This window comes from Carassius carassius, chromosome 10 (assembly GCF_963082965.1).
Source record: "Carassius carassius chromosome 10, fCarCar2.1, whole genome shotgun sequence".
Classification (NCBI taxonomy): Eukaryota; Metazoa; Chordata; class Actinopteri; order Cypriniformes; family Cyprinidae; genus Carassius; species Carassius carassius.
This window is the reverse complement of record NC_081764.1, coordinates 25,685,966-25,699,858: the sequence shown is the minus strand read 5'-3', so window position 1 is coordinate 25,699,858 and position 13,893 is coordinate 25,685,966. Positions and strand designations below refer to the sequence as shown.

General features: G+C 42.4%; 1 protein-coding gene across 1 annotated transcript in view; it reads right to left on the bottom strand.

Moving 5' to 3' along the window:
* LOC132152321 (protein unc-80 homolog) overlaps positions 1-13,893 on the bottom strand; it is an 84,733-nt gene that overhangs the window by 6,057 nt on the left and 64,783 nt on the right. The window contains 16 exon segments of the mRNA XM_059561107.1: positions 505-652; positions 1,312-1,494; positions 3,771-3,936; positions 4,425-4,609; positions 4,686-4,892; positions 4,997-5,120; positions 5,228-5,353; positions 5,431-5,554; positions 6,689-6,889; positions 6,983-7,237; positions 7,950-8,042; positions 8,156-8,326; positions 8,885-8,981; positions 9,715-9,853; positions 9,956-10,090; positions 10,187-10,452. Of these exon segments, the coding sequence (XP_059417090.1) occupies positions 505-652; positions 1,312-1,494; positions 3,771-3,936; positions 4,425-4,609; positions 4,686-4,892; positions 4,997-5,120; positions 5,228-5,353; positions 5,431-5,554; positions 6,689-6,889; positions 6,983-7,237; positions 7,950-8,042; positions 8,156-8,326; positions 8,885-8,981; positions 9,715-9,853; positions 9,956-10,090; positions 10,187-10,452 (2,620 nt within the window).

The following is a 13,893-nucleotide window of genomic DNA, read 5'->3' as shown; positions in this document are numbered from 1 at the left end:
GACCCGCTGAGTGAGCTGTCATCAGTCCACCATTGTTTCAACACCGGAGCAGATGTAGACAAGGATGACTCCTAAGCGATTGTGGTAATTTGTTCTTGGATGAGCCGCTGAAGACGCAGTGGATTACATTTGTTTCTGAAGGAAACGCACCCCCGATCTACCTAAATGCATCTAATGCGGCTAAGGTAAACAGTTTCTCTGAGAGCGGCTTTGAAGAGAGGGGCAGGGTCAGCAGAGCTCATTAATATTTAAAAGAATATCCTACAAAACGGCTTGCTCTGAAAAGAGCTGTTTTTGACAGGGTGAAAAGATGTTCTTTACACTACCACTGAGAAATTTTAACCAAACTATGTTACAGCCTTTTCATCAAGACCCTGAAGAATCATACCAACTTGTGGAAAATGGGCACCTGATGACCCCTTTAAAGGGAAAGATTGGATAAATAAGAATGTTATAGACAGTTTTCTGAATGAGCTCAAGTTTTTAAGAAGGCTGTTTGTTTACCTGTGACTGGGCAGCATGGTGCTAATGCCTGGTTCAGGCTGAGCAGCAGCCGACACCGAGGTGTGACTGGAGAAACGCCGCTGCGAAATGAGTCTGGGGAGGAAAGCTTCGTGCTCACTTACCACGCTGGGGATGCTAATCGAGTCATCTGAAAGCAACAGAGTAAAACTTTACATGGATCATTAAACAATCTTTTTTTTTATTTTATTTTATGCAAGGTTATGCAAGTTGAGTGCTTTGATAGTACACCTTTGGTTAATATTCCCTATATTAACAGGTAACCAGTAACACTACTTACAGTATCACAAATATATAGCTCAGTCATGAATCTCTAGATAATGCAGGTTGATAAGTCCTTTACATGCACTCCGCTAGCAATCATATGATTTAGTATATGGCACAAGCTGATACTGCAGCCAATGAGATCGTTTGCTCAACATTTAAATAGCATGGGTCATTATTCACTATAAGCTGGTCCTACAGTGCACTCAGTTGCTCTGAAATTCACCACCTACCCCAGCTCCACCTGTCTAGATCTGCTAGAAGATTTATCTGTCTATTCATCCATTCATATTATTACACACACACACACACACACACACACACACACACACACACACACACACACACACACACACACATATATATATGAACAGACTGTTCTTTTAAGTCAGATCTTTTCAATGAACTAGTTTACAAAGAAAGTGATACAATTCAGAATGACATGAGGACGAGTAATTGATAACAACTTAAATATTTTGAGTGAACTAGTCCTTAAGAAGAAACCAAAGAATATCAATCACACACTTTCCTCCTCTTCCTCATCGGTACACCGACTGAGTGTGTCCTGTGGAGGCTGGCGTGAGGGTTGGCTCTCTTGCTCCCAGACAGTTCCTGTACCGGTGTTGGAGCGGGACATGGTGGCCAGACTCAACCTGTATGCAGAGATGGACGTGCCAACGGTGCTGATGGAAGTCTTTCCTTGGTATGCTGAAAAACAGGAGAGATAAAGTCCAGAATACCGGACAGAGAATCACCTACATGTAGACTGCACATTTTGTCTATTTTGTCTGACACATCAAACATAGATGAAGCTACTGAGTCAATAACTAGATATATAAAATTAAGATAATGTGTAGATAATGTGTTGGCAAAAAAATACATAATTGTGTACTCTCTTTACAACAAGCAACTCTAACAACAAGTCACATATAATGAAGGAAGTGAAGGAGTGCATTAACAGGAAAAAAGCAGCTTTCTGGTACTGTGAACGGTTGCAACTGAAAACTGTACAACAAGAGCTCAAGCAGCTGCTTCAGTTGGCCTGAAGGTGACAAAAAGACATTATTGAGGAGAGCTTTGCCACATCAATCTATAAAAGACTCTGGGATTCAGTGAACTAGCAGGAGACTTTTCATTCCCATGGAAGAACATCATAACGCGAATGAACTAAATCAATTTTATTGTATTTTATATTTAATTTTATTACAGCCTTTCTGCTGAAGACTTTTGCAAAGAAACTGACCCCAGAAAATGAGCCAATTGAACATTAACCCTTTCCCGATCAAATGGTATCACTCTTTCTTAAGCAGCCTGTGACGAGTGGGGCGGGGCCGAGGGACATGGGAGCGAGGCCGGGGGAGTGATTGGAGATGAACTACACCTGTTCGTCCCACCGGTCTCGAGGCCCATGGAGGAGATGGAAGGATATAAAACTGGAGCGACGACAGTGAAGGACGAGAGAGGACCAGGCCTGGGCTTTTAGTTGTGTTTTGGTTTTTATTTTATGCGCACCAGTCGTCCGTGAGGGGCTGGTGCGCTGTTTTGTGTTTATTTTGTTATTAAAATGTTTTTGATTGTCCGCCGGTTCCCGCCTCCTTCTTCCGGATGAATATGAAGGTTGATATCATTACACAGCCATACTCAGGTTGCTAAGATCAATAACACCCTCTCAGACCCAAATATAATGCACAGAGGTGCTCCTCAGGGTTGCATGAGTTTGCCTGTGCTTTTTACACACTACACCAATGACTGAGTTAGCTCACACGGGGAACTACGTCTTTAAATTTTCAGATGATACAGCCTTCCTGAGCCTACTGTACAAAGACAGTGATCCTTCTATTTATCACTGAAGAAGAACTTTGAATAGTGGTGTGATGCCAATAAATTTATTTTAAATGATAACAAAATGGAAGTTACGAGCAGAGCAGTCAGTGTTCACAGTCCTGTTGTTATTCATGACACTCAAATCAAACAGGTGTGTTCCTATAAGTACCTTGGCATCAATATTGACAACATGTTTACATGGCAGATTCATTTTGACAATTTTTGTGCTTAACTCCAACAAATACTTATTGAGGAGACTCAGACTGTATGGTGTCAATGAAATAAAATATAACTATTATATCAGGCTGTTCTGAAGAGTCTAATAAGGTACAGAATCCAAGCTTGGTATGGTAACCTCTGTACAGCTAAAAAACAGACTTTCTTACATTGTCCAGACTGCCATGAAAACTGTGGAGCTGAAAGATCATCCATCCCTCCAAACATTATTTGAGCAGTCTGTGTAGTGGGGCTCACAAGATACTGGCTGATCCTTCTCACATCTTAGATCCTGAGTATGTGCTTCTGCCTTCAGGAAAAAGGTACAGAGTGTCCAAATGTCGACTCAACTGGTTCAAAAGCTCTTTTGTGCTTGCCTCCATAAGAATTTTGAATGGCAAGGACAAAGGCTAATGATTTGTTTCTTATCAGCAGTGATAATCTATCATTACGTATTGTTTTATACTATTTATTCTTATTTACTGCTGTTTATTATTTATTGGTTCTATGGTTTATAAACAACTACTTGTGCAATAGTGTTTTTTCAGTTGTGCAATGTGACATCTGATATACCTTTCTAAATGTCCTGCTCCCCTGTATGGTACGGTTTATGTGAGATATACTGTATGTGATTTAGTTATTTATGTGTGATTTGTATATGCAGCATGTACTAAGCACAAGAAAAATTTCCCCTAAAGGGAAAATAAAGTATATTGTGTCGTATCGTACTTCAGGTTTCGGAGTCTCTACTAATGAGCTGATCAGGTGTGATTAAGAAGACAAAATGTTCACTGTTGGGGGGCTGCAGGAACGTTGTTGAGAACAACTGTATTAACCCATAGTTAAGGATGACTTGTGGTTAACAAAGTGTGACAAATTTTGCTGAGAGATAGGTAGGTAAACTTTTGTTTTCTAGGTTATATCCCAATAAAGCTAGTTCTCACTGGAGCCACTGTGCACAGCCTCTTTCAAGATCTTGAGCTCGTTGCTGAACTCGGCAAACAGAGAGCTCTTGCAGAGGGACCGTGGGATGAAACGACGCTCTAGTTGTTCTGCAATATGGTGACGGGCCGTGATCTCCTCCTGAGACTCAGCTGGTTGGGTTAACAGCTGAAAGTAGAGACATGAAGACTTTTTCATTAATATGAATGAAATGAGCAACTGATACATCGCCAAGGCAGAAATACCGGCCGATATTCTGAATTGTTTATCATAATGACTAATTAATGTGATGTGCATTGGATCCAAACAGTGTGAACTGTTAGTGGCTAAGAGACTCACTTGATTGGATCACTGGATCATTTTGTTTACTTGTATAAATAACATACACTACAATATTACAATATTCCATCGTGACAATTTTCCAGTTGTCATTTTTTATTTCACGGTGCCTTTATAATTATGAAATAAGTAGTCATTTTAATGTAGCAATGTTGTACATGTGTTATTTACTAACTTAAAATAAATATGTGTTACCAAATATAAGAGCTTTATATCAGCCACCTTTTAAGATATCGACATTGGCTATTAAAACCCATATCGGTCGACCACTAATACAGAATTCAAAAAGGTAGCACAAATCCTCAAAATCTGCCTACCTTGCACTGTATGAAGGGGCGCAACAGAATGAAGATTGAAATTCTTGTGCGCACAATGAAGTCAATGAAATCCCAGAAAGCCAGACCACCAACTTTACACAGGGCCATTTCCTTGATCTGTAGACTCAGCTTGTACCACTGATTACCCAACTGTCGCTCAAAGCAGATTAAGACCACCTTCAGAGCTAGAGAGAGCAAATAAAAAAAATAAAAAGCATAAAATATGCAGATATCTTAAAAAAAGTACCAAGCCTCTAGTACCAAGATAAGCTGCTTGGCTGGTGGATTCAGCCAGTCCCTCTCTACGCTGGTCTTTCCCAGTGTCCCCTGGGGTGGAGCAGTGGGCAGGGGATGTATCCAGTACAAAGTTCTTACTGCGGGAAGTGCTAATAATGCATGGAGGTAACAGGATGTTAATGACTGTCTGCAAAAGTAGAAATACCTCCGGCTGCTCCAGATTAGGGATGTCTGTGAAGGGAAAACATAAATAAACATATTATAAATGACATCCAATCGCATTATGAATTTAAGCATATTTAAATTCCTGGTTCTGATGGTCCTCTAAGGCAGACCTTTACTCCCTGAGCCCACTGTTAATACAAATGGAATCAAGAGGTTAAGCAGCATCCCCTCTCGTCTCTCTTGATTGGTGAAGGGGGAGATCACATGACTGAGAGGAAAATCATCCTTTAAAGCCTAAATTTGCAGGAAGACATTAAACATGTGCATATGATTATAGGCAGAATTATGTCCATGAACTGAAATGCACAGTAGAATTATTTATGGGAAGGAACAGATTAAACCTGGATCTGTGTGGCAACCAAACGAACAACTGCTGTACTGAAGGGAAGAGGAGGAGACAGGTACGGACTCAAATGCAACAAGGGAAGTCCATCTGCCACACTAGATGGCCCTACAACTCCCATTACCTAAACACATACATCTTTATGTAAACACATACGCATTACACAAAGGATATCACCAGTGGTGGATGTTTGGGACTCACCAGGTTGACACAGACGTTGATTAGAGATCGCAGGTGAGGGAGGAAGGAAATGATTGGCTGCCGATAAAGTGTCAAACAAATCCCTTCAATCAGACTGCTAGCTGCCTCCCACTCCACCTGCCGCCTGAAAACAACACACAGACTTCAACTTTCAAAAGACGGACATCAACATGATATCATACATTAGGTTTTCTGCCACTAGTCACTGAATTACAGAGCCCCAAAGTAGAATTTTTCAGAAGGAAAAGATTTCCCCAGAAGATTTCTGCTTGTGCATTAGAAAGTTATAGGTCAAAAGTTCAGAATACTTAAGATTTTTTGATGATTTTGAAAAAAGTAACTTCAGCTCATCAAGGCCGGATTTATTTGATCCAAAATAATGGTAAAAATAGTAATATTGTTAAGTATTATTACAGTTTATAGTTAATAGCAGTTTATATGCACATTAAAATGTTCTTGTTTGCAATGTTTCATGTTTGTGGGAAAATCTTTGTGCTTTACACATTATAATAATTGGTTTGTGTGTATAAATGCAAACAACCAACACATAAAAATTGTGTATGCATGAGAAAACCTTTACGTTACCAACCCAAAACAATTTTCCCATGCACACATAAAAGTTTTATTGTGCACATATAAGTCATTGCTTTGTGTATATACATTTACACACAAACACACACACGCACACATACACACAAATTGTGAATACATAAGAAAACTTTTACGTTAAAAACACATTTTCCCATGCACACATAAAACTGTTATTGTGCACACATACGTTTTTCAGAAAATATTAGCAATTTTGCATGCACAATAAAATGGTAATGCACACACAAAAATAGTTTTCCACATGCTGTAGAAACTTTGATATGTCCACAAAAACACATTTGGGTATTGAGTTTTTTTATGTGCAAATGACTGATATGTGCAAAAACTGATACTGAATGGCTACATAAAATAGGCAGAATATTTCAGGTTGTACTTTTTTGAGAAAAGAGTATTGTAGACAATATTTCGCAAACATAAGCAAACTCATAGCATTTACAAAAAAGCAAGATATATATTCTTAGGCAAACATTGGGGAAAAAGGTCCCACATTTAGTCAACATTATTTTGAAATCATAATGAGACAATGGAAAACAAAGAACAATACCAAAGCACAAAAGCGGAGCTCGGCCAGTGAAGACAGAAACACGGTGGAGGGCTAGACATCAGCGTGTGGACATACCTGGTGCACAGAGCCTGAGGATGAACGCACCTGATTGTGGGCATCTTATGAATCTTGTTAAACATGCGGTCCAGCCTCTTCAGAATGAGGATGAGGGCAGGACGAATTGCCTCTGCAGACCAATCAGTGATGGGTAACATTTCTGTGATGTAGTGGCGCAGTCCTCTGCTTTCCATTGTCAGTGTGTCATACGGGGCCAATTTGAGAAGGGAGTGGGCGATTTCTGCCAATCTGCAAAACACATAGGTTACAAATGTATGCCATGACTTGCTTGCTCCATGTGCTCCCAAATGTTCAAACAGCTTTAGGTAGTCTTTGTTTTACCTCATATGAGATTTGATATCCAGCAGTTCTAGAGCCGTGACTCTGGGTTCTCCTGCCACATTCTGCAGGATTTTGAGGCGAGGACCACAGTGCTTGTAGAATTCTGTACAAATTTTAAGCAGAGACTCACGGGGGCGACGGAACTCTTCACGGGTGATACGCTCGTCCAGTTCCTCCCTCATTATTCCCTGACCCTCCTCCAGCAGGTGCAGGTTATCCCTGCAGAAAGAGGCAAATCAGAGCACTTTCAAATAACTACTACTTGCTTTATTGTCTATGTACTGTTATTTGCGTACCATATCAAGAGGCAAACCATATGTGTTCAGGCAGTGCAGCCATTTTCTGCTATACTACTTTGCTACAGTAACAACATTAAGTAGGTTGAGTAAGTATATGGTGCTGAATGAAAACTGCAAGAAAAAAATGTATAAATTTATAATGAAAGATTTGTATTGTTATGCAAATGAGCAATAATAGTTCACTATGGGATTCTTGGCATGGTTACTATTCTTACTAACACACATTTGCTGTGCTTCGGCACTGCCCTTCCATGTAGATGAATCTGATGGTTTGAGGTATATGCATGGTTTCCTGTGTTTACCATATGAATGTGGACATGACTAGCCATATAAAGATCACTGACACAGAAAAAAGTCCTAAGAGACAAATATCTGAAAAATGTCCTGGCAAGAAAGAACTATAGAACTCTGAACGCAAGTTATATTGTAAAAACCTTTAAAAAAAAGTTAGGTCAGCTAGGAAGGGAAAGGCACAGTTTCTGTATGTCAGCTGTTTTACTTTGTTATGATGCTTCAATAAAAAAGAAGAAATTGCAAAAAGTCACAAAAATAGAAGCTGATTCAATACAGTATCAACTATTTCAACTTTAAACAACTGTAAACAATGTCTTTAGACCCTTATCCTGGCTGTAAACATTTTTTGGTGTACAGATACATTAGAAATGAACCTGGTGTTTGGTCCTCCAGACATGGCGTGGTTGGCTGTAGTTGCTCCCTTGTGGCCTTGATCATTTCGACTCATCTGAGGTGCAGTCATAGGTCTATGAATTAAAAATCAAATGATAACCCAATAATAAATTATCCATGTCATAGGGCATATCTAGGACTCTCGGACAGTATTTAATTACAGTAAAGGTGTTGTTCTGGGACTGACCGTGTCAATGACTCCACGCTGTAGAGCAGAGCCTGCAGAGAGGTGGCCAGAGCAGCTATGGCAGTGATCTCATCCCTTGCTGCAGACGCCGACTCCAGAGTCTGGATGTTACTCTTCATCTTCTGCAGGTAACATGGAACTAAAGCCTCAAGAACCATCAACATCTGCAGACTGACAAGAGAAACAGAGAATTTCTGCCTTGGACATAGAAATATTCCTTTTCAAGTCTGAAATACACTAAACAACTTTACATATATGAACGAAATCACTTGCCAATTTCGTAAATGTTTACAGGGGAAAACTGGTCATCATACACTAAATGACTGAGGATCACACTTCCAGACTTTAAAAGTGCCTCAAACTCAAAGAACCCTAAAGTATCAAACACGTTTGATATCCTTTGACTGGACTGAATCATAATCTGAAGCTAAAAACTTTAAAGGAAATCACATAATAATCACATAATTAGCCATTACATCATTAAAACAGAGATTTGCTAAAAATTACATTTAACAGTGTTTTTAAAATTATTTGAAATATTAGTGTTTTTTTTAAAAAACGATTTTTAATTCAGCATTAAATAATGTCAGAGAGATATTCTAAATAATCTAAATGCAAAAATTGGGTAAATGAGCATACACGCATATCTAATATTGGAAAATATATATCTAATATTGATTGGCATCTGATATCTGCTTATAACTGATATGAAATCTGCAAGGTACAAACCTGCGGTAGGATTCTGGGGCATAAGCAACCACTGTGACACAGAGCTTTATGGCTTCACTGATTGAAAATGCCAGGTCCTCATTACCGTAGCAAAAATCTGAAAAAGAAACCCAGAACAATAACAAAAGGCTGGTGACTAGGGGTTGCACGACTACTGATTTCTACTAGTCGATTTTTTATTTAAAAAATACTTGAGTTACTCGACTACTCGTGGTTCAATCTACTGTAAATGAAAAGCCTTTTTTTTTAAATCAATAAACGCTTATTAATAAATAGCCTTTACATATATAAAATGTAAAAACTATTATGACATTACATATTTAAATTTTCATGTAACAGCCAGTATTTGTATTTGTGTCTTGTAACAATAACAACATTTTTCGTATCTGCATTTGGATACAACGTCGTACAGTACTTGATAAGACCGTTATGGCTTTTTTTCATAGTTATCACTGAACAAGTATGCCGTGTTAAACTAAAATAATTATTTATTTCATTTTTGAAGCCATTATCCGTGCCATTCGGAATAAGGTATTCGGCTTCAGGGACACCCCTATTTACACATTTAAATTTTACATGCAACATTGATAAGGTCATAGAAAGTAACAGCTAGACGCAATATTGTAATCCTAAAATTCACGTCGTATTTGCAAACTCTTTGTACGCATTATGGTTAATGCATGCTCAAGTAGTCGATTGTTTCCGACAGCGCCGACTAGTGGTTGAAGTAGTCGATCACTCGACTAGTCTATGCAAGCCCTACTGGTGACATAGGGCATGGGGGTCGATCTAATTTATGTATCCTCCAGGAGCTCTGTGAGCCATTTTACCCAGAGAGCGGAGAGGTTTCTCAGCCTTCACCAGCTCCAGAGCATCCAGGGAATCTGCAGTCTCTCCCTCCAAAGATACCAGCAGGTCAAAAAGGCACTGTGATGACACGCCTTTTGATAAACCAGTACTAGTGCGAGTCTGTAAAAAAAATAAAAAATACATGCAATGTTTAATAATGCTGTAATAACACTTGTCTATGAATGAATAGTTGTTAGGATCATTAAAGCTCAATTTTCTTACAGTGAACTCCAGCAGTGGGGCCACACTAGCGAAGAGCTGCATTATGAAAGGTTTGCGGTGGAGGATATAGAACTGCCTGCAGCAGAATTCAATCCCTTGACGCAACAGTGGGTTACTCTCATAATCTGCATACGTCTTCAGCAAAGAACAGCAGCAACACAAAACAGAATAAGCATCATAAAAACAGGGAAAAAAACATTCCTATGTGATATTAAATAAATAAAAAAAAACCTGGAGCATAGTAGGAAGGATCCATTGATAGCCACTGAGGGAGAAGAGGTGGTTGAAGTGTACAGCTGTGTTGATGGCAGTGGCGCTGTATTGCCTGAGGAGGGCGCTGTCCTCGGGGTGTAGGAGCAGTGCACCATTAAACACATTCAGAAATAACATAATCTCATCACCCCAAGGGTATTCACTGGGCATGCCCAGAAACATCTCCTCCAGCAGTTTGATCCATAGGACCTTGTGTAAAGTGTCCAAACCAAAGAGCTCTTTGCCTGGGAAGGGGGGAAATTGATAACATTTATTGATTATATAATATAGGGGGGGAGGGGGTGGGGGTGAGGGGTCATTTATTGTTGCAGCTGGCTGTATGAAATCAAGTTAAAGAATTTGAATGCTAATTTAAATTTAATGATGTTTCAGAATTATAAGTAAATAACTTATCTGATGGAGAGATGCAAATCAGTTTAAAGCACAGTCCTGTTTGATAAACCCGCATCCACACCCGACCCATTATCCAGCAGCAGCACTAATTTAATTCTGTACTGGACTAGACCTGTTTGACCGTGACCCGAACTGCATTAATTCTAGCTACTGCTGTTACAGACACGCCAGGTTCCACCACCTACCAATCACAGCGCACTCCCACCTGATCCTCATCCACCAGCAATCACCATAGCACTACAAATACCACATACACGCACCCAGTCAGAGTACGGTCTCGTTCGCAACAAGGTCTTACCTGTATTCTTACTCTAAGGACTAACTCTATCTCTACTTACCTCTCTCCAGCGATTTCCAGAAGCTCCCCGTCTTCTTCGTGCGTGTATCCACTTCCTCCAGCGTCTGCAAACCATTCCACTACGGATCCCTTCATCACTGCCTCCAGCACCATCACATCACCCAGCACTACCCGCTCTTGTGGCCCAATTAACTGTGTTTCTGTTACTTTCCGTAACAGAAGACCGGACCAAGTCCGATTGGCACAAGCATGAGCCTCACGGACCCCTTCCAGGACCTGGTTGACACTTTGCGTCGGACACTCACAACTCTTCCCGCATCTCCATCACCTGCAAGCACTTCCGCCGACAACACCACCACTTCCTCACCTGCCGTGCACGCCAGTCCCATGGCCAAGCCGGCGCCCTACTCTGGTTCGGTGGAGGATTGCAGTGGATTCCTGATCCAATGCTCGCTGGTCCTGGAGATGCAACCGCACTTATACCCTACTGAAAGATCTAAAGTGGCCTTCCTGATATCTCAATTACAAGTTAAGCACTTCAGTAGGCCGATTCAATTTGGACACAGAATAACCCAGTTATCCAGTCTTATTCTAGCTTCATCGACCATTTCCGAGAAGTTTTTGGCAAACCAGCTTGGGTAGAACGCTTCATTCAACTCTCCATCCGCTTCGCCACTCATATGCAGTCGTGACTTGAAGAGCACCAGGGCCAGGCGTATTCCAACTCGCCACTCTGCCGACCAGAGACCGTCAGCTCCCCAGAACCAGCAAGCGAGCACATGCTCGTTGATTCCTATCGCCTCACTGCTGCTGAACAACAAAGACGGCTGGCCCAGAATCTGTGTTTATACTGTGCATCTCCGGGGCATATCATCTCCGTATGCCCCGTCCGTCCTCCTCGTCCCATGGTGGGTGCCATTCTCCCTTCAAAGTATCAAATGAAACCACTCACCACAATAGTGACACTTACTGCCGCTGACATCACTCTTCCAGTTTCCTTCCTCCTCGATTCTGGGTCAGCCGGCAACTTCATCTCCGGCGCCCTCTGCCGTCAACTCAAGCTCGCTACTACGGCAACACCGTCAGCCTACCAGGTCCACACAATAACTGGAAAGCCTTTGAGTCGAAGATATATTCGTCATAGTGTGAGCCCCATCACTTTCCAAACCAGACTACTCCATCAAGAGGAGATCCACCTGCAGGTTCTGGAGGAATCCACCGCTGATGTCATCCTAGGGCGCCCGTGGTTGGAGCAGCACAATCCCGTCATCTCCTGGAAGACGGGCGAGGTCCTGAAGTGGGGCGACTCCTGTTTCCAGGGCTGCATCACTGGTTACCCTGTTCCAGCCAGACTTTCCCCGGAACCTCTTACTGTATGTACCACCTCCATCGAGAGCCAGTTGGAGAAACAATCCATCTCCATTCCGACCTGTTACGTCCCCTTCAGTGATGCATTCTGCCCCAAATGGGCCTCCAAGCTGCCTCCACACCGGCCGTGGGACTGTGCCTTCGATCTGCTTCCGGGTGAACCAGTGCCTAAAGGAAGGATATATCCCCTTTCCATCCCGGAGGAGAAGGCCATGGAGGATTACATCAAGGAGGCGCTGGCTCAGGGTTACATTCGTCCATCTACCTCCCCTGCTGCTTCCAGTTTTTTCTTTGTGGAGAAGGACGGAGGCTTACAGCCCTGTATTGACTACCGTGCCCTCAACAATATAACAGTCAAGTTCCGCTATCCACTTCCCCTCGTCCCAGCTGCCCTGAAACATCTCCGTGGTGCCACTGTGTTCACCAAGTTGGATCTCCACAGCGCATACAACCTCATTCGGATATGTGAGGGGGACGAGTGGAAAACTGCCTTCATCACCCCTACCAGCCACTATGAGTACTTGGTGATGCCGTATGGACTTGTTAACGCCCCCTCCGTGTTCCAAGACTTTATCCACGAGGTGCTCCGGGACTTCCTCCATAAGTTCGTCCTCGTCTACATAGATGATATCCTCATTTACTCCCGGAGCCTAGCAGAACATCGTCGCCACGTTGCGGAGGTCCTGCAACGCCTGAGGGCCTTTCAGCTCTACCTCAAGGCAGAGAAATGCTCCTTCCATCAGCCCTCATTGCAGTTCCTTGGATATAACATCGACAGCAGTGGCATCCGGATAGACGAGGGGAAGGTAAACCCTGTCAGAAACTGGCCCACTCCTACCACCATCAAAGAACTCCAACGATTCCTCAGCTTTGCTAATTTCTACAGACACTTTATTCAAAATTACAGTTCCATCACCAACACTCTCACTAACCTCCTCCGAAAAACAAACCCAAATCACTGTCATGGACCCCAGCCGCCACAGACGCCTTCAACTCCCTCAAGGAGGCTTTCACGATCGCTCCACTCCTGGTGCATCCTGACCCCAATCGACCCTTCATCGTCGAAGTCGATGCCTCCACCACCGGAATGGGAGCGGTCCTGTCACAGCAGCAGGGGAATCCCAGTTGCCTCCATCCATGTGCCTTCTTCTCTCGGAAGCTCAACCCGGCGGAGGTCAATTATGACATCGGCAACCGCAAGCTGGCCATCAAGTTGGCCCTGGAGGAATGGAGGCATTGGCTGGAGGGAGCCAAACACCCTTTTCTAGTCCTCACAGACCATAAGAACCTCGAATATTTACGTATCGCCAAAAGGCTGAATCCAAGACAGGCCCGCTGGGCGCTATTCTTCACCCGCTTCAACTTTTCCATCTCATATCGCCCAGGGGACAAGAACATTAAGGCTGACGCTCTGTCCCGGTGTCATGCCCCCGAGGAAAACCTAGAAGAACCTGAAACCACACTTCCTGAGAAAATAATCGTCAGCCCTATAACCTGGTCCGCAGAGACCCTACCTTCCTCCAATCATTCTGATTACTCCGCCGGGTTGCCCACCGGGACATCAATACATCCCCAGGACACAGGCGCACTCCACTCATCCACTCCA